General features: G+C 49.2%; 1 protein-coding gene across 1 annotated transcript; it reads left to right on the top strand.

Annotated features, from left to right (window-relative positions):
- The first annotated feature begins 791 nt into the window (after positions 1-791).
- On the top strand, positions 792-2,316 carry LOC120660836 (1-aminocyclopropane-1-carboxylate oxidase 1-like). Its single transcript, XM_039939481.1, has 2 exons — positions 792-1,028; positions 1,156-2,316. Exons 1-2 carry the CDS (start codon positions 915-917, stop codon positions 2,017-2,019), a joined length of 978 nt encoding a protein of 325 aa, XP_039795415.1. The 5' UTR covers positions 792-914; the 3' UTR covers positions 2,020-2,316.
- Positions 2,317-21,559: the final 19,243 nt, after the last annotated feature.

Below are 21,559 nucleotides of genomic sequence, written 5' to 3'. Positions count from 1 at the left end.
CAGGTTCGTCGGGTCTTTGGCCCATGATCAGGTTCTACCTAGTCTCAACTCCTCCGTAATGATGAAGGTGCTCCGCGCGTTCCAGGTGCCAATGCCAACGCAATCTCGCGCGCCCAATCTTCGGGCGTGTTTAGTTGGTGAATTTTTTTGGGTTTGGCTACTGTAGCATTTTCGTTTTTGTTTGATAATTAATGTCCAATCATGTACTAATTAGGCTCAAAAGATTCATATCATCATTTCCAACTAAACTGTACAATTAGTTATTTTTTAAACTACATTTAATACTTCATGCATGTGTCCAAAAATTCGATGTGACGGAGAATCTTGAAAATTTTTGGAAACTAAACAGGGCCTTCGCCGCGTACACAAACTGTGACATCATGTGCCATATGGCTTGCCATCCCCAACTCGGCTACGGAAGCACGTCGCGTCCCCATCGGCCACCGCCGACGGCCGCCCTGCCCCGCCGCTCTCGCGCGTGGAGCATCCGAGCTGGAGCGCCGGCCGGACGCGGCTTCCGCGAGCGCCGGTGCTAAGCACGGTGGGGGCAAAGAGCATTCCGTGCATCCATGCTCGAGGGGCCTGGGATGACACGGGACAGCACGCGCCGGCCACATGGGGAGTGGGCGCCCACCGGCCAATGCGTCCAGTCTCCGGTGTCTATCTGCACAACCACCGGTGTAACTCTGCCGGCTAACCGTGGGCCTTACAAGTGAGCGGCCGGTAAGGTCCTCCACTCCTCTTGAAAGCTTTGGGCTTGGCCGCCGAGCCTATAAATTGCGACCGGCCCTGGCCACTTCCACTCACTGCAATCCGGAGCTGAGCACTGGACACGTACAAGGAAGAAACAGTAGCCGGAGAGCGAGCTCGTAGCTAGTCAAGTAGTCCTGCGAGGCTTGGCAAGAGAGGTTAACATGGCGCCGGCATTGTCGTTCCCGGTCATCGACATGGGTCTGCTCGGTGGGGAGGAGAGGCCGGCGGCGATGGAGCTGCTGCGTGACGCATGCGAGAACTGGGGCTTCTTCGAGGTGGATACATGATGATGCATCTGTAATTTCAACATAAAAAAAAGCTTATGGTAAATAAGCTGTAGGGTAGAAATCTTCCTCTCGCTGATGTGGTTCTCTGTTTCCTTTTTGTTCTCTTGCGGTGCAGATTTTGAACCACGGCATCTCGACCGAGCTGATGGACGAGGTGGAGAAGCTGACCAAGGACCACTACAAGAGGGTGCGCGAGCAGCGGTTCCTCGAGTTCGCCGGCAAGGCGCTCCAGGACGGCGGTGACGACGCGCGCGGTGTCAAGGCGGAGAACCTTGACTGGGAGAGCACCTTCTTCGTCCGCCACCTCCCGGAGTCCAACCTCGCCGAGCTCCCCGACCTCGACGACGGGTACCGCCGCGTGATGAAGCGGTTCGCCGGCGAGCTGGAGGCGCTGGCGGAGCGGCTGCTGGACCTGCTGTGCCAGAACCTCGGCCTGGAGAAGGGCTACCTCGCGCGGGCCTTCCGCGGGCCCAGCGGCGTCCCCACCTTCGGCACCAAGGTCAGCAGCTACCCGCCGTGCCCGCGCCCGGACCTCGTGAGCGGCCTGCGCGCGCACACGGACGCCGGCGGCATCATCCTGCTGTTCCAGGACGACCGCGTCGCCGGGCTGCAGCTGCTCAAGGACGGCGAGTGGGTGGACGTGCCGCCCATGCGCCACTCCATCGTGGTGAACCTGGGCGACCAGCTGGAGGTGATCACCAACGGCAGGTACAAGAGCGTGATGCACCGGGTGGTGGCGCAGCCCGACGGGAACCGGATGTCCATCGCATCCTTCTACAACCCGGGTGGCGACGCCGTCATCTTCCCGGCGCCGGCGCTGGTGAAGGCCGAGGAGGCCGCGGAGGCGTACCCCAGGTTCGTGTTCGAGGACTACATGAAGCTGTACATGCGGCACAAGTTCGAGGCCAAGGAGCCACGCTTCGAGGCCTTCAGGTCCGTGGAGACCGAGAGCTCCAACCGCAGCATCGCCATCGCGTAAAAGTTGGGCCCCGGCCTCGGCTCTGCACCTAGCTCCGGTTCACTGTTCAAGATGTAAGCATGCATGGGCAGCTTTACCTGAATAAATTCACGTAGGGTCGCTAGTTTGTACTTGTGTCGTGCTGCTACTGCTGCACGATCTATCATTTACGTCTGTGTCGGGCGTCGACTGCCCCCTTCTCTCGATAGTAGCCTGCTAGCTGCTAGTCATGTGTCGTGCAGTCCGTGCTGTAATATGCTTGTTAAGCCAAAAGAATCATTACCGAGTGAGTATAGCATTACATGTTTGTCTTCTCCCTCCCGAAATTACTAGCCCATGCCAAAATGAACCTACTTGTACAAAACAGTACCTAGAATTCTCTCGCCAATTTGAAACATCAAAAGTCATGTCATGTTACAGTGATCTTATTATTAATCAGAGGCTACTTTCAGAGGTCCCACAATAATTGTAAGGTGAAACATGTTACAAAATAATAAGTGAATAAAAAATCATAGAAAACATTGGATGTTTAATTTGGTGGATTCTAAATTTCTAATCACCATTGCAAACTAGTGCCATGCCTACGATTTAGGATTTAGAGGTGAATGATGAACATATGGGCATATATCACGGCAATTCATACCATCTTTCCCTATTGTTATGGTAGACAATTATCTAAATACACTAGAAATTGGACCGTTGGCCATTTGTATCTGCTGGGAAATATTATATTGTTATAGTGTAATGACCAAGTTTTCTTATTGTACTAAGTTTATTATACAACATGAAAAATATGTCCATCCCACCTATATTTCAACATTTATCTCGCATACTTTTAGATTTGCGAAAAATATGGAAATAAGACGGCACGGATGGGGTGCATCCAGCCCGTTCTTGCAGGTTTACTTTCAGGGAACCTCGTATTAGTTCTGTATTTGTGAAATCAAAAAAATTTCGATATCCTACCCTTACATCCTCCCTGGCAACCCAACACCAATTGGCTCACCCCCGTGGTCTAGCCCTAGGAAACATTGAAGTGTTGTATCTATATGTGTATATCTGGTGAATGATGAGATACCTTTTGTTTTTCTTCCTTCTGTAAGGCCTATCTCGGCGGAATTTTCATAGGAGATTCGTGGGTATTAATTTTAATACAATATCAAAAAAAATCGTTGATATGGTAAGATCATTATGATGAGAGAGAAGAGAGAGTTTCATGGATGAGATAAAAGTTTCATCCCATGACACTCCTCTTGGAAACCGTACAATGAAACTATGTACTAAGACTAGCCTAAACCTATATATCCCGCTTCCATTTCTGACTATTCCGTTTCATCTCCTACTACTTCTGGTGTTACAAGATATATACAAATAGAAAATAAATAGGACCTAGCTAACCTACGCCTCAGTGGCCGCTAGCACCACAAACGCCGCAGGGAGAGGAGGGAGCGCGCGACAAGGAGGGGCGCGCTCGGGAGGGGAGGCCCAATGGGGTTGGGGAGGGGCGGCGTGGGAGGTGGCGACCCGGCGGGGAAGGATCGGCAGGGGAGTTGAGGGGGGGGGGAGAGAGAGAGAGAGAGAGAGAGAGAGAGAGAGATGTGAGAGATGAGAGATGGGAGAAAAGGAGGGATGGGGAAAGAAAGAGAGTATCAGGAGAGTAATAAATTGGTGGAGATAAGGCGGCCGTGAATTGGTGGAGATAAGGCGGCCGTGAAACTAGTTTTTACCAAATAAATAAGAGGTTTTCCTACCCGTTTTCATCTTCTTCTTCCCATTGCAGATGACCCCCCCTCTTTTTCCATCTCCTATGGTGAAATGAGGTAGCTATGGGTCGGGATGGGTACTTCAGCTTCTTATCTGCTGATTTTGAGATCTCTTACATGTATTACTGATTTATTCTTTTTGGTGGACTCTTCCAGTATAAATGGTGTCAGTTATCGGACTATTGATTAACTGAAGAAGTATGGGAACATTATGGGCAGTGAGGAATTCTCAACACAACATATTGCTTACAACCTTGGTGTTACAGAAACTAGTAGGTGTTACAGAAACTAATATAGTACGCCTCAGGGGAGGCAGTGAACTTAATCTTTCTTCCCAAGAGAAGGTATATTATAATATGCCATTTCATATCTATGTTGTTCTATGGTGGCTGAAAATGTTTTGGGCTGTCGAAAGCTGTGTTTTCAACCAAAAGATACATAGTAAGAGTGTCAGTTAACCAAAGTTGTATCCGGAACTATAAGCAAAAGCAGCGGTCCATATTGGCATGCCCCATATACACTAGAATATTATTCCGTTTGATTTCCTTGTTGTTAGCTATATAGCCCTGGTATTCCTAGGCCATAATCAGAGAAATTTTCCTTTGATGTGCAATGGTACAAATCAGGTTTACATGTAAGTAACATGAAAGTGAAATGAGAATGCAACTAAATGCAGCAATAAGGTATATTGTTTGGTCTTCCAATATGATCAATAGAGTTAAAGCCAATTCATAAGGCAAATACAACATGGTTGTACCAAATACCGGGAAAAACAACACAAAATTATTACATTGTTGCATCAGCCAAGTATTCGGGAAGTGTAAAAAATTAAGGCTGCTGTCAGTCATTGGTGTTTCTGAAGAAAAACAGAGGTTGTAATATGGTAAGTGAAATAAAATGTTTTAGTAGCGAATCTCCAACTGGAATTCCAAAGTAATGTCACCCAAATTTGTCTTAGATTGGTCGGTAGGAGGGGCATTGAGCATATTTTGGAAGCGACCTAGTTGATACAGGCCATATTTTGGAAGCGCAGGGTTGTGCATCAAAGTGACATGGTCGAGTAGGAAGCAAGATTTGCACGGATGAGAAAAATGGGCGAACGCAATTGGAGGAATGAAATGGTGGTAGTGGGCAGCGCACATACATGAGTGAAGTTGAGCCAGAGCTCGTCAGCCAGCAGCTGAGCACCGTGGCTCTGGCTCCATTCTTCGTGTGGCTCCGCAGGTGCAGCGTGCGAATAGAAAATCATTTTGGTTTATGTGTAAGAGCAGCAGAGGCTGCGCGGTGGGACTGGGAGGAGCACGGCACGATGGCTGGTGAGCAACGGGGATATATGCAGGAAGCAGCATAGCGCAATGGCCGACTGACAGTGACAGCATGGCGCGCTTAGCGGGCGATAGGACGGCGACCCATGCGGACAACCTTTCAAGGGGGGCGGCGCGTGCCTAATGGAGCGTCTCGACGCAGGCCAGCCGGTCGCGTGGGCGAACGGAGCGGCAGAGTCTAGCATGCGATGCGTCCCTGCCGGAGCACGCGCGGCGCGGCGAGGCGGAAGGGCTCGGCGCAGTTGGCCGGAGGAGCAGCCCACACCCGGTGCTGCCGGAGTTGCTCGTTGCGGGCTGGGCATGCGTGTGGTCGGACGGAGCTGCAAAGCGTTGGCGCCCGTCAAAGCGGCCAGCCGAAGGGCGCAGATTCAGCCCACACCCCTGCTCCTGCCTAAGAAGATCACACAACTTTCGTTTGACATATGAGATTTCTTTTGTGCTGCGAGTGTGACAGTGGGAGAGGAAGAAACAGCAGGTATTAGATAAGGGGAGAGAGGAAGGAACATAATAAAAATGGTTAATTGGATCTGTGCCATTATAATTTTCCAAGTTCACTCATCTACCATTACAATTCATCTATTTTGAACCATGCCATCACAATTTTCCAGATCTTCGAAACGTACCACTACTTACCCTTTCGATGTGTTTTCTAAAATTTGTGGACTGAAATACCCTGTCTTCTTCCTTCTTTCATCCCCTCTCCTTCCTGCCCCTCTCTCATGGCGCGGGCAGATCCGCGCCCGCCACCGCCCCCGTGGTTCAGGGGCGGTGCCCCTCCCCAGTCGTCGAGGTGGAGGCGGAGGCAGAGGTGGCAGTGTTGTGGAGCGAAGACGGGGATGCGGGGTCGTGGAGACGCGTGCGGCGCACGGCCTGGTTGTGGCGGCGGCTGGAGGCAAGGATGGCGTGGCGAGCAGCTGCTCCTGACCGGGTGGTGCTCGTCCGGGCCGCCGCGGCGGCGCAGGCTCAGTCTGAAGCCGACGCGCTGGACGCATTCCGCATGGCGCTGCGCTACCCTGTGATGGCGACGCGGCCCTGTAGGATCGGGTGAGGAAGTGCGCCGGCGGCCGCATGGTAGTGCAGCAGCCGGAGAACCTCCGCCTGCAGAGTGCCGCGCCGGACCTGGGCCTCGGCTGCTCCTCGCCTCCGCCGCTAGGAGGACCACACCACTCTGTCCCCCGTTCCACCCCGTTCTACCCCCGTTCGTACCTCCCATGGTGGCTCCAACACAATAGCAGCGGCAGGGCAGCGCCAACTGTAAGCATCTAGGCCCTCAAGGTATGTTTCGGTGATTAATGACAACCATTATTGTGACTAATGAGTTTGTGCAGCTTAATAGATCATTATCGCTCATTTGGTCATATGTCAAAAGAGGCCCCTCAATTTCGGTCATTCAAAAAGGCGATCTCGGCTTTTAACTTATATTTGTCAAGGCTAAGGATCTTTCTAGTCCTAAGTGTCACAAGGTTGAGAAGGACACTTAGGTTAGTATAGGTTTTATAATTTTGTAGTGATCGCACTATTAAGAGGGGTTCATGAGTTAGTAGCTTGATCAAACTTGAGTTGGCCCTAGACATATTACACACTCACTCAAAAACAGCAAAAGATGGTCAATAGAAGTCAACACAACTCTTGGAAGAAGAAACAATCAAAGTCACATTCGAATCCAAGTCAAAACAGCTGAAAACAAAGAAAATCAGTAGCACCGGTTGAACCGGTGCACAAGCATCGGAGCATCCGATGCATGGCGGAAGGACCGATGCCCTGTCGGTCCATCTTCTCTGGATGAAGGCAGATATCAAGTAAAGCACCGGTTGAACCGATGGTCAAGAAGATAAGCACCGGTGCAATGAAAGTCCTTTGTTCCAGAGAGCATGTTTTGATGGATTCCAACCTCTCTTCAGCACCGGTTGAACCGACGCTCCGAAATCAAAGCACCGGTGCAATGAAAGTCCTTTGTTCCAGAGAGCATGTTTGATGGACTCCAACTTCTCTTCAGCACCGGTTGAACCGATGGTTCAGAAACAAAGCACCGGTGCATTGGATGTACTTTGTTCCAGAACGCTTGTTTGAGTTGATTAGCGAACCTCTTCAGCACCGGTTGAACCGATGCCCCTACGGAGCATGCACCGGTGCAATGACGCAAGCGTGGATACTGTGTCAGAACTCCAACGGCTACTTCTTTGACACAGAGAGACCGGTTGAACCGATGCCCATATTTTCTATACCGACGGTTCTTCCGGTGGTCACGGTTTTTCTGCAGAAAACCTCCAACGGCTATGTGACCTCCTCCACTCTATATAAGGGTACCCCCTGGTTCATTTCAGTTGCCTTTTGACACCTTGAAAACCTGAAGCCACCCTTGAGAAGAAGAGATAGAGCTTTGAGCAAAAGAGAGAAGATCTAGTGCTTAGTTTGTGCTTCAATCTTGAAGAACTCATCCATTGCAAGTGTAGCAAGTGTGCTTGAGCTAGGGCCAACTGAGTGTAGGTCAAGTGAAGGCTTAGGAACTTGTTACTCTTGGTGTTTGGCAGCACCTAGACGATCTTGGTGATCGAAGTGTTTCTCGCGGAGCTTGCCAAGGATTGTGGGAGCCCGGAGAAGAAGATTGTACGTGGCTTGAGCTCCACCACGCCGGGATGGTGAACGGAGACTCTTAGTGAGCGCCCAAGTCTCGGTGACATGGGAGGTGACAAGACTCTTAGTGAGTGTCACAACGTGGATTAGGGGTGTGTGCCAACACATCGACACCACGGGAAAAATCCGGTTGTCTCTTGCACTCTCTTTCATTTCAAGCACTTACTTTCATGCTTTCTTTCATGTGCTTGACCTTAGAGATCATAGCTTAGCTCTACCTTGCTTAGTTTCATATCTTTGTTAGCTTGTGTAGTTTGCTTTGTTTAGCCGGTTGGTGAATTGAGCCTTACTAGCCTTGCATAGGTTAAGGTTGTTTTATTGCTTTAGAATTTTGAAAAAGGCCCAATTCACCCCCCCTCTTGGTCCATCGATCCTTACAATTGGTATCAGAGCCTCGTTGCTCATTTGGATCATTAGGCTTCACCGCCTAGAGCTATGGCCAAGATGGGAGGTTCGCCGCCTCACTTCGAGGGCAAGAACTTTGCCTATTGGAAAGTTCGTATGGCCGCATACCTTGATGCGATTGCCCCCGAAGTGTGGTTGGCAACAAAGACCGGGTTCACCGGAACTCCCACCACGGAGCAATTAAAATGGAATGCGAAGGCTAGAAATGCAATTTTCGAAGCCATTAGTGAGGAAGTCTTTACTAGAGTAAATGGCATGGACTTAGCAAGTGATATATGGAAAGAGCTAATTGAAATTCATGAAGGCTCCACAAAAGTCCGTGAACAAAAATATCACTTGTTTAGAGCAAAATATGATTCTTTTAAAATGTTTGCTCATGAAAATTGTAATGATATGTATTCCCGCTTGAATGTCATTGTCAAGGACATTAATGCTCTTGAAGTTTCCAAAATTGACAGTGGCTCCATCAACCGCAAGATTCTCATGCTCCTTCCGAAGCCCAAGTACAACATTATCAATGCTATGCTTCAAAAGGAGAATCTTGATACAATGGAAGTGGGAGAGCTTGTGGGCGAAATTCGCGCTCATGAAATGAGTATCCTTGGTATGACAGAAGAGCCAACAACAAGCAAATCAATTGCTCTCAAAACCAAGGCCAACAAGCACCGCAAGCTCAAGATGATCAAGCAAGAATCTAGCTCAAGCAATAAAGAAGAAGATCATCATGAAAGCTCATCCGATAATGAAGAAGATGGGGAACTTGCTCTCATGATGAGAAAGTTCACACGCTTGAGCGACAAGATAAAAAAGAAGGGTTACAACTTTGACCCCAAAAGAAGGATGTTCCGGTATAGGGAAGATGTCAAGTACAAAACATGCTACAATTGTGGGGAAAAAGGACACATCTCTCCCGATTGCCCCAAGCCGGACAAGAGAAAGAAGGATAACAAAGGCAAACATCGCCATGATTCAAGCGATGATGAAGAAGATGAGAAGAAAAACAAGAACAAGAAGCTTGAGAAGAAGAAGAGCCATGACAAAAAGACCAAGCTCTTCCCAAAGAAAAGGGGCAACACCAAGAGAAGCTTCTTGGTGGAAAAGCAAGGGTGGGTGACCGATGTCTCATCAAGCGAAGAATCAAGTGATGAAGAAGACATAGTCACCATCGCCCTCACAAATGAAGAACCATCACTACCTCCACCTCCAATGTGCCTCATGGCCAAAGGTAACTCTAAGGTATGTGAGAGTGAAAATGATAGTGATGATGAGCTTGACCCTAATGAGTTTGCTAATCTCATTAATGAGTATACATCCGTCATCAAGAGGGAAAAGGGCAAAGTCAAGGTTCTTGAGAGCACTCGTGCCAAGTTAGAGCTTGCCCACTCCGATTTGCTTGGCAAGTACAATGACTTGCTCAAAAAGCACAATGAGTCACTTGTACTTGCTAAGCAAGTTGAAGAGAGCCACTAAAAGCTTAAACAAGAGCATAGGGAGTTGGCTCACAAGTATCAAGAACTTGAATTTGCCTATGAAGCAATTGACCCAAGTCTTGAGAACTTTGCTCATGAAACTATTGAGAAGGTCAATGCTTCTACCTCATGTGATGACCTACTCATTAATGCAAATGCTACTAATGCTTTGCCCGAGCTTGCACCTTCTAGGGAAAAGGAATTGATGGATCAAGTTGCAAGCCTCAAGAGTAGTGTGGAGAAGCTCTCAAGAGGAGAATACATCCACAAGGAGATTCTCTTCAACAATGCCCGTGACTATGGCAAGAGAGGTCTTGGTTCATTTCCGGAGCCAAACATAGCTACTACTCCTTCTCCGGAGATCAAGATTAGCTTCATCAAGGAAGTTGGATCATATTGCCAACATTGCCAAGTCACCAGGCACCACACTAGGGAGTGCACTTTACCATCACGTCCTCTTCCTAAATTACCCAAGAATTACTCTTCAATGTTTGAAAATAACCATTTTCTCTTGAGTAAAGTGAAGGGCAAGGTGAAGGCCAAATTCATTGGCAAACTCACTAAGGAGTCAAAGAAGAAGCTTCCCAAGCAACTTTGGGTCCCAAAAGCTCTTGTCACACATGTGCAAGGCCCAAAGCTTGTTTGGGTTCCCAAAACTCAAAAGTGAATTCTCATGTGTGTAGGTGAACTACAAAGCCGGTGGAAAACATTGGGTACTTGATAGCGGTTGCTCTCAACACATGACCGGCAATGATAGCATGTTCACCTCTCTTGAAGACCCCGGCGATCATGAACATGTCACCTATGGTGATAACTCAAGGGGGAAAGTCTTAGGTTTGGGTAGAATAGCTATCTCTAAAGATTTATCTATTTCAAATGTTTTGTTTGTAGAAGCACTTAGTTTTAATCTCATTTCTATTGCTCAATTATATGATCTTGGACTAACGTGTACCTTTGACAAGAATGGTGTTGTAGTAACTCTTGAAGAAGACAAGTCAATGGTATTCACAGGGTTTAGGCATGGCAACATCTATTTAGTGGACTTTTCTTCAAAGCAAACAAGCACCATGACATGCCTCTTCACCAAGTCTTCTCTTGGGTGGCTTTGGCATAGAAGAATTGCTCATATTGGCATGAGCAACCTCAAGAAAGCCCACAAGAGAGGGATGATCACCGGCTTGAAGGACGTCACCTTTGACAAGAACAAGCTATGTAAAGCATGTCAAGCCGGGAAGCAAGTTGCAACACATCATCCCATCAAGACGATGTTGTCTACCTCCAAGCCGCTCGAGCTACTTCACATGGATCTCTTTGGTCCAACTACATACAAGAGCATTGGTGGTAACCTCTATTGCCTAGTAATCGTTGATGATTTTTCACGTTACACTTGGGTTATGTTTCTAGGCGATAAGGGTGAAACTCCGGAACTCTTCAAGACATTTGCAAGAAGAGCTCAAAGGGAGTACAACTCCCCAATTGTGAAGATCCGGAGTGACAACGGCACCGAGTTCAAGAACATGAAGATTGAAGAATGGTGCGATGAAGAGGGCATCAAGCATGAGTTTTCCGCCACCTACACGCCTCAACAAAATGGAGTGGTGGAAAGAAAGAACAAGACACTCATCACCCTAGCAAGAGCAATGTTGGATGATTATGGCACGTCCGAGAAGTTTTGGGCGGAAGCAATCAACACGGCGTGTCATGCATCCAACCGAGTGTATCCTCACCGACTCCTCAAGAAAACTCCATATGAGCTCATCACCGGGAAGAAACCAAATATATCATACTTTCGAGTCTTTGGTTGCAAATGCTTCATCTACAAGAAGAAAAGGCTCGGTAAGTTTGAAAGTAGATGTGATGAAGGTTTCTTTCTTGGTTATGCATCAAACTCCAAAGCATATAGAGTATTCAATCAAACCTCCGGGTTAGTTGAAGAAACATGTGATGTGGAGTTTGATGAATCTAATGGCTCCCAAGAGGAGGTTGTTGGCTATGAAAATGTAGGTGATGAGGAGATTGATGAAGCTTTGAAAAATATGTCCATTGAGGATATCAAGCCGGAAGAGGTGCGTGAAGGCAATGATCAAGGGGGAGGACCTTCCTCATCTACACCAAGCACCTCCACGGCGCCCCAAATGGATGAAGATCAAGAAAAAGGTGATCCACTACCTCAAGAAGATGTGCCAACACCAACACCCCAAGTCCAAGAACAAGAAGAGCAAAGTGTTCCACAACAAGCACAAGTCACACAAGATCCACCCCAACAAGCATCCACGCAAATACCGCTAGTGAAGCATGGTCGCATCTCCAAGGATCATCCAATTGGTCAAATCATTGGTAGTCCTTCAAAGGGAGTAAGAACTCGCTCTAAGCATGCTTCATTTTGTGAACATCACTCGTTTGTTTCTTGTATTGAACCCACTAGCATAGAGGAAGCACTTGAGGACTCGGATTGGGTGATGGCCATGCAAGAAGAATTGAACAACTTCACCCGCAATGAAGTATGGGTCCTCGAAGCTCCTCCAAAAGACAAGAACATCATCGGCACCAAGTGGGTCTTTCGAAACAAGCAAGATGAACATGGGGTGGTGATACGCAACAAAGCAAGACTTGTGGCAAAAGGGTTTTCTCAAGTCGAAGGTTTGGATTTTGGTGAAACCTTTGCTCCGGTCGCAAGACTTGAAGCTATCCGTATCCTTCTTGCTTACTCTTCACATCATAACATTAAGTTGTATCAAATGGATGTGAAAAGTGCATTCTTAAATGGCGTTATTAACGAACTTGTTTATGTTGAGCAACCTCCCGGGTTTGAAGATCCGAGGAATCCTAACCATGTTTATAGGTTGCACAAGGCACTCTATGGGCTAAAACAAACTCCAAGGGCTTGGTATGAGAGGCTTCGTGACTTCCTAATCATGCAAGGCTTCAAGATCGGGAGGGTGGACACCACGTTGTTCACAAAAGACGTCAACGTGGATCTTTTCATTTGTCAAATTTATGTTGACGATATTATCTTTGGCTCAACTAATGATTTACTAAGCCATGAGTTTGCTACCATGATGTCTAGGGAATTCGAGATGTCCATGATTGGCGAATTGACCTTCTTCCTTGGTTTTCAAGTCAAACAAATGAAGGAAGGGACATTCATCCATCAAGAAAAATATACTAAAGATATCTTGAAGAAGTTCAAGATGGATGAGTGCAAGCCAATCAAGACACCCATGGCAACCAATGGGCATCTCGACTTGGATGTGGACGGTAAACCGGTTGATCAATCCCTCTATCGTTCAATGATAGGGTCTTTGCTTTACCTTACCGCATCTAGGCCCGATATAATGTTTAGTGTGTGCTTGTGTGCCCGCTTTCAAGCTAACCCAAAGGAGTCACACCTTTCGGCTGTGAATAGGATCCTTCGGTATCTCAAGCACACCCCTAGCATAGGCTTGTGGTACCCCAAAGGCGCTAGTTTAGATCTCTTGGGATACTCGGATTCGGATTTTGCCGGAAGCCGTGTGGATCGCAAGAGTACCTCCGGGGGTTGCCACTTGCTTGGGCGTTCTCTAGTTTCTTGGTCGAGTAAGAAGCAAAATTCCATGGCTTTGTCCACCGCGGAAGCGGAATATATAGCGGCCGGTGCATGTTGTGCCCAAATCCTATATATGAAGCAAACCCTTTTGGACTTTGGTGTGAAACTAGATAGGATCCCGCTCCTTTGTGATAATGAAAGTGCCATAAAAATTGCCAAAAATCCGGTTCAACACTCTCGCACAAAGCACATTGATATTCGCCATCACTTCTTGCGTGATCACGAAGCCAAAGGAGATATATCTCTACAAGGTGTGAGATCCGAGGAGCAATTGGCGGATATATTCACAAAACCTTTAGACGAGAGTACTTTTGTTAGGCTAAGGAGTGAGCTTAACGTTCTAGATGCTTCTAACGTCATATAATTGCCTTGTCATATAGATGCATTTCATATGTACATGTGCTAGGGGCTTGTCTAACCTTGTCAAGATAGTGATGAACATGGGTCTTGCATGAGCCGGTGGTCTTGGTTTTGCTCATGGCATGAAGAATGGTTCATCATGAAGAAGCTTGACGAGGGTTCAAACTTGACAAGATAGATTTAAACTTTGCAATGCATGTGCTTGTCATATAGAATGCATCCATGTTTAATTTCACGCTTTGCATTGGCATTGCATCACGTTAGTAGCATCACAAGGGAGCAAATCACACTTCGAGAAAGATATTCATGCTAAATATGATATATCATCTCCACAAGAGTGATAAGATCAATGTTGTGCTTTCATGCCTATTGAGTCACGTCCTATCGAACTTAAAGTTTAAATCTCTAAGTTCATAGGCAAAGTGGCTCATACATTTGGTTTTTGTGTTTAAACCTCGCTTGGTTCTTAATTTGCCTAAGTTAATATAAAAGCTTGCGAGCATTTAGTTTGAGTGTTTGAGGGGTGAGGTTATCTCTCGAAAATGATCCAAAACTGAGTGTTTATGGCTTTGGCTTTGAGTTTTTGGATCAGAAGTAGAGTTTGTAGTTCAGCAGAAAATTTCTTTAACCACCGGTTAAACCGACGCCGTGTTTTTCATCTCATCGGTTCAACCGGTGCTTAAGTCTTCATGGCTAGGTTTCTGCAACGCCTCTGGAACAACCTCCGGCCATTACTCCGATGGCTCACCGGTGCTTCCGATGTATGGCGGATGAACCGACGCTTCAGCATCGGTTCAACCGGTGCTACTGCGTGGAGTAAATGGGCCTTGCATAGCCTCTGGACCTTACTCCTGCAGATACACCGACGCCCATCGGATGTTCCGGTGCCTCAGTGGCGGATCTTCCGGTGCCCTTCTGACCACGTTTCAATCTCGTTCAGATCTGGTCAAACTTACACCGGTGATTACACCGACGGCCTTTTCTCTGCACCATCGGACCTTCCGGTGCTTAGGGTTGGCGGGCCCGTCCGTTCTGTTTTCACTTAATCCTTCCACGGGCCCACGCGTCAGTCTCACTCCTGTTCCTCTTCCTCCTCGCGAAACTGCCGCCCTGCACCCCTGCGCCCGTACGCCGCTTCGCCGCCGCCACTCCCGCGACGCCCCTCCACTGCCGCACGCGCACCGCTCCTGCCCAACTTCGCCGCCGCACCACGCGCCAGCGCTCGCGCACGCGCCGCGCCTGCGCCCGCGCCACGCTGCGCCGCCCTGCGCTCCCCTGCGCCGCCCGCACCGCGCGCCGTCGCCTTCCACGAGCAGCGCCGCCGCTTCGCAGCACCTCCGCACGCGCGTTCCCCTGCTCCTTCGCCCTACTCGAGCCGCAGCAAGAGCTCTGTCTCACTCCCTACACCCCTTGATCAGGCGCACTCAAGGTGCTCGAGAAATTGCCTCTTAGGTTTTTTCTTCGATTTCTTCCTTGATTTGCAAGGGTATGACCTTTACACCTTGTTGCAAAGTGAATTTCCTTTGTTTCATCATCTTTTGCACACATGTTTACATATATCAGTGCCTTGATCACACACACAAGAATCTTGTCACTTATCTTTGCACATGCTCACATAGATATCTTTTAAATCCTTTAGTGTGTCATCGATATCAAGGCTGCTATCCACTAGATTTCACGTCATAGGCTCAAATCAAAACTTTGTTTTGACTCTCTATGTCAGATGGCTGGTGACAAGAAGGGCAAGAGCAAGATGGTTGTGCAGAAAAAGAAGAAGCGCACCCGTGAGGACCGTGAGCGAGAGCAGGCCGAGGCAGTGGCAGATGCAGCTAACAGGCAGGGCTCACTCAGGATCAGGGATCCTCAGGCTCAGGGGGAGCCACAGCAGCAGTTACGTCGCTCAGGACGTACTCAGACAGCTCAGGCCACACCTGAGTCCCGCTCACGTCCACGGACTCGAGGTGGTGGCACTCAGAGGGGAGCAGGCCATGCACAACAGCAGCAGCACACCGGCAGTGACACTCAGATAGGAGGTCAGGACAGTGGTGAGGAGCTGCCCGAGGTTGAGTTGTTTGATCTCAGGGGCATACCAGGACCTAGGGTCAAGAGATTGCGTTATGTGACCCCGGAGCAGTGGTTTCCCGAGCAGAGGGATGTCGGAGTTGATCGTCGTTTTTACACTCTGCTTCAGGAGTCTTTTTACCACACCTACTGCCAGTTGGACATCAAGATTAGTGAGCACAAGATGCTCCACTGGGTAGCTATGCGTGTAGCAGCAGGTGGGACTCCAGTGCTTCCTCTCTTTGAGAGATATGTCGGATTGCCTGCTCTACTCAGTGAGAGGTCCAGGTATATTCGAGAGTGGGTTCGAGTCTTCTACGCCACTCTGTTTATTGAGGAGGACCGGCAGTTTATTGACTTCATGTTTCAGGAGAGGCACTATCGTCTGACCCGAGCACGACTGGCTACCTATCTTGGAGTTCAGATTGCCGAGTAGCCACACTTCATACACTATCAGGCTTATGGCAGCACGGTACCTCCTCGACGTCCTCATGAGTCTCATGTCCCTTCTGACGAGGAGATCAGTGTTCTTTTTCAGCAGCCCTTCCTGCCTGGCACACCGAGGACTCCGGACAGGCTGACTCCCATGGCGCACACTATCCACTTAGCTCTTAGGAAGAGTCTGTTGTTCCGGATTGGATACAACGAGGGGATCACAGCTCTGCAGCAGTGGCTCCTACTTTATATCATGACAGGTCGTGACTTTGACCTAGTCGACTTCTTTATCTGCGAGCTAGAGGATGTGATTCTGGATGGCATGACATTCACCGTCGGCATCCGTTTGCTCATTGGATCTGTTGGATTCTGGCTCAGCTAAGTCAGAATGAGCACATGGATGAGCTGGAGCACTCGAGGACACAGTTCAGTTTTTACTCACCAGCTACTCCTCGAGATGGTCGTCGTGGCTCGAGAGGCCAGCGCCGAGCACAGCGGGTTCTGGATGAGCATTTCTTGGCTGAGGGCAGAGTTGCAGATGATCCGACAGCAGCCGAGGACGCTTCACTAGCAGCTACAGAGGCCCAGCTCCCACACTACCTGATCGCTGACTCAGAGGACTCGGAGGATGACGAGGACTTCATTCCCACTGTTACCGTCCCTCGAGGAGCTCATGATGATGAGGTAGGATCTTCTGGTGCAGCACGAGCCCCCGCTCCTCCAGTCTCCACCGCTCAGGTCACTCAGCCAGATGCACTCGCTGCTATTCTTACTCAGCTCTCAGATAAGCAGGACAGATTAGTAGCAGCTCAGCTGAGCATGCAGGCCGAGCAGGCTCGCCAGCAGGAGGCCCAGACTCTGGTGCTTGAGGGGATTCGACAGCAGCAGGAGGCCATGAGGTTACAGCTTCAGCAGCAGTCCCAGATCCAGCAGCAGATGTTTACCTTCTTCTCGGGATGCTTCGGTCAGCTGTACCGACACACTGGACTGCCAGAGCCTCAGCTCCCTACACCCCAGCAGCTCCAGTTCGACCCCACTGCTCCTCCTCCACCTGCTGGGGGTTTCATGCAGACACCCTTGTCATCTTTCCCGGTGTCACCACTTCTACCGACCGGGTTGTTTGCCAGTCCTGTTCCTACTGCTGCCCTCGGCTCCTGCTCCACAGCCTAGTGTCTGGACAGCCGAGCAGCGTGCAGAGTTTCATAGACAGCAGCAGATCCTACACCAGCTCCAGCACCCCTCGGCTCAGTCACTCACGTTCGACTCTCCTTCTCAGCCCGAGGTGCTCCGTCCGTCCGTCGTGCGCCCCACTCAGCCAGACCTGACTCCCGTCACGTCTGCTCCTCCGACGGACTCCACGATCGTCGCCGCGCCAGCTCCTACCGCTACTCCAGCTACTTCTGCTGCTCCGACGACTCCGGTCGAGCAGAAGTCTTCTTCGGTCGACGACGACTGGACAGACGACGACGCCGACGACTCCGCCGCTCAGTTCTCCACCGGACCCAGCCGGAAGACCCCGCCTTCTCCTGCTCAGGATTAGATTGTCTTCCTTTTTGGTGCTTTGTTGCCAAAGGGGGAGAGGTGTTAGGGGGAGGGTAGAGAGTTAGGGGAAGGGTAGAGCAAGAGAGAGAGAGCTCGTAGTTATCAGGACTTTGATTCTTTGTATCACATTTGGTGTTAATTCATGGATATGTACATTTGTCGCTTGAGTATGCCGCTCTTTGAGACATATCTATGGATTTCGTTTGAGCCGTTGAGCTCTTTGGTCCTGCTTTTGGTTTGCTCGTGTTTTTCCTGCTTTATCTTTCTCGCTCTCTCGTTATTTATGTTTGTGTTGTCATCAATCACCAAAAAGGGGGAGATTGTAAGCATCTAGGCCCTCAAGGTATGTTTCGGTGATTAATGACAACCATTATTGTGACTAATGAGTTTGTGCAGCTTAATAGATCATTATCGCTCATTTGGTCATATGTCAAAAGAGGCCCCTCAATTTCGGTCATTCAAAAAGGCGATCTCGGCTTTTAACTTATATTTGTCAAGGCTAAGGATCTTTCTAGTCCTAAGTGTCACAAGGTTGAGAAGGACACTTAGGTTAGTATAGGTTTTATAGTTTTGTAGTGATCGCACTATTAAGAGGGGTTCATGAGTTAGTAGCTTGATCAAACTTGAGTTGGCCCTAGACATATTACACACTCACTCAAAAACAGCAAAAGATGGTCAATAGAAGTCAACACAACTCTTGGAAGAAGAAACAATCAAAGTCACATTCGAATCCAAGTCAAAACAGCTGAAAACAAAGAAAATCAGTAGCACCGGTTGAACCGGTGCACAAGCATCGGAGCATCCGATGCATGGCGGAAGGACCGATGCCCTGTCGGTCCATCTTCTCTGGATGAAGGCAGATATCAAGTAAAGCACCGGTTGAACCGATGGTCAAGAAGATAAGCACCGGTGCAATGAAAGTCCTTTGTTCCAGAGAGCATGTTTTGATGGATTCCAACCTCTCTTCAGCACCGGTTGAACCGACGCTCCGAAATCAAAGCACCGGTGCAATGAAAGTCCTTTGTTCCAGAGAGCATGTTTGATGGACTCCAACTTCTCTTCAGCACCGGTTGAACCGATGGTTCAGAAACAAAGCACCAGTGCATTGGATGTACTTTGTTCCAGAACGCTTGTTTGAGTTGATTAGCGAACCTCTTCAGCACCGGTTGAACCGATGCCCCTACGGAGCATGCACCGGTGCAATGACGCAAGCGTGGATACTGTGTCAGAACTCCAACGGCTACTTCTTTGACACAGAGAGACCGGTTGAACCGATGCCCATATTTTCTATACCGACGGTTCTTCCGGTGGTCACGGTTTTTCTGCAGAAAACCTCCAACGGCTATGTGACCTCCTCCACTCTATATAAGGGTACCCCCTGGTTCATTTCAGTTGCCTTTTGACACCTTGAAAACCTGAGGCCACCCTTGAGAAGAAGAGATAGAGCTTTGAGCAAAAGAGAGAAGATCTAGTGCTTAGTTTGTGCTTCAACCTTGAAGAACTCATCCATTGCAAGTGTAGCAAGTGTGCTTGAGCTAGGGCCAACTGAGTGTAGGTCAAGTGAAGTCTTAGGAACTTGTTACTCTTGGTGTTTGGCAGCACCTAGACGATCTTGGTGATCGAAGTGTTTCTCGCGGAGCTTGCCAAGGATTGTGAGAGCCCGGAGAAGAAGATTGTACGTGGCTTGAGCTCCACCACGCCGGGATGGTGAACGGAGACTCTTAGTGAGCGCCCAAGTCTCGGTGACATGGGAGGTGACAAGACTCTTAGTGAGTGTCACAACGTGGATTAGGGGTGTGTGCCAACACATCGACACCACGGGAAAAATCCGGTTGTCTCTTGCACTCTCTTTCATTTCAAGCACTTACTTTCATGCTTTCTTTCATGTGCTTGACCTTAGAGATCATAGCTTAGCTCTACCTTGCTTAGTTTCATATCTTTGTTAGCTTGTGTAGTTTGCTTTGTTTAGCCGGTTGGTGAATTGAGCCTTACTAGCCTTGCATAGTTTAAGGTTGTTTTATTGCTTTAGAATTTTGAAAAAGGCCCAATTCACCCCCCCTCTTGGTCCATCGATCCTTACACCAACCCTCCTTCGGAGCCGCGTCGAGCAGGAGAAGCTGCTCCACGGAGCTCACTGACGCCCAAGCTGTGTGAGGGGAGGGGTTCTGCCCACAGAGAGAAGGGAAGGAAAGAGAGGGGTGATGAGAGGAAGAAGACTTGGGGGTATTTTGGTCCATAAATTTTAATAAATATATCGAAAGGGTAAGTAGTGGCGTGTTTCGCAGAGTTGTAAAATTGTAGTGGCATGGTTGGAAATAGACGAATTGTAATGGTACCTCTTGATACCTTATCGAAAGGGTAAGTAGTGGCGTGTTTCGCAGAGTTGTAAAATTATAGTGGCATGGTTCGAAATAGATGAATTGTAATGGTACCTCTTGATACCTTATGTTCACTTCCTAACTAGTAAACGATTTCCTAGTCGCTATCAGTAAACTCAAATAATTGTAATGGTACGGATCCAATTAACCCTAATAAAAAAGCTTTCTCTTCTAGTCGAGACTTCCCCGAGACCTTCACAAGGCTTTGGAATTGCACATATGTACGAGCCACGTTTATGTGCTTGATGATGTTAGTTTCTCATCCACGCTTGTGGGAAAAGTAGGCAACCAAATGCCGGGAATTCTATTTATCGCGCGAGCGAATGGGACCAACGCGTCACAGAAGCCGTCGGCCGGCACTATTCATCTTCTTCCTTGAGTAGGGGAGGGGTGAGCGGCCGCCGGCGGGGGTTGCGAGCTAGGGGAAGGGGAGGGGTGGGCGGAATGGCCACCGACGAGGTCATTGGCGGCCGGGGTGGAGGATGGCGGCGGACTTTAGGTTCCGGGATTACCGAGGCTCTAATGGCCAGTGGACCTAGAGGAGGGGGCTGGGGGAGGCGGCGGCCCGATGGTGGAGTGGGTTGGTCGGCGGAGGGCGAGGCGGCGCGGGAGCTCCGCCGACCAAGTAGGGTCGGATTCTTGGTAGCGGCGGGGGTGAGGAGAAAGCAGCGCAACAGCCCAAAAAAATTAGCGTGGTGGTAGCGGAGAGTGGCGGCAGAGGCACCAGAGGCCCGAGGGAGCAAGGGGCGGGCGCACGGTGGTGACTGCGATTGAATCACAGGGAGTCATAGAAGGCGACCACTAGACGCCCCACCAAATGCCCTGGTTTGTTCCCTAAAAAAATGCCCTGGTTTGGTACAGACATATGTTGGATGGAGCCTAACATGGGCCTAACGTTAAGCCCAATCTTTTGGCCCATGCCCGCCTTTTGGCTGTTGCATGCATCAATTGCTGTCTTTTGGAGGTTGGATCTTGATCCAGGCCGAAAAATGCAGGTCGTGCACCGCCCAATGTTCCTTGTTGATGGAAATCACGGCCCAAGCCTGGCCGATGCATCTATTGGGTTAAGTCACGTTTATCTATAGACATTTCGAGCGGGGCCGTTAGGTGAGGCGGCCCATGGTCGGCAAGAGAGCAACCGCTTGACCTACTCCCTACACAAATCGGGGTGCCAGTCGCACGTGCTGCGTAAAAGGCACGAGCACTGCCACATCATATAAGAAGAAGAAGCATTCGTACATAATGCGCCGAAGCAAACACCACTACCACACCAACGACGCATGCAAACAACACACACAACAAAACACTACACCACCACAAACTGGGAGAGGAAGCAAAAGAAGCCGCCACGAACTGCGCCGTCGTCGCCAACGCCGTGCCACGCCAAAAGCTGCGGCCCGCTGCAAGCCTGAGCGGCATCTCGAACTCCTCCACCATGGGAGATCACCCTCAAGCCACACACACGATCATCGATCCCCCTGTCCCAAAGGAGCATCAGTAGAACACCCCTGTCGCAACGCGAATGAAAATCACTGATCTTGGCCACTCTGCGTGGGGGCCTCGCCTCGCCCACCGCCTCGCACTACTCTGCCAAGGACTCAGA

Source organism: Panicum virgatum, chromosome 2N (genome assembly GCF_016808335.1).
Source record: "Panicum virgatum strain AP13 chromosome 2N, P.virgatum_v5, whole genome shotgun sequence".
Lineage (NCBI taxonomy): Eukaryota > Viridiplantae > Streptophyta > Magnoliopsida > Poales > Poaceae > Panicum > Panicum virgatum.
Note: the sequence above shows the minus strand (reverse complement) of the source record. Positions and strands in the feature narration are given on the sequence as shown.

Bases quoted from the DNA above. Each gene is read 5' to 3' on its own strand.
- LOC120660836 (XM_039939481.1), top strand. From the start codon at position 915: ATGGCGCCGGCATTGTCGTTCCCGGTCATCGACATGGGTCTGCTCGGT. The intron at 1,029-1,155 runs GTGGATACATGA...CTTGCGGTGCAG, and splicing joins AGAACTGGGGCTTCTTCGAG to ATTTTGAACCACGGCATCTC.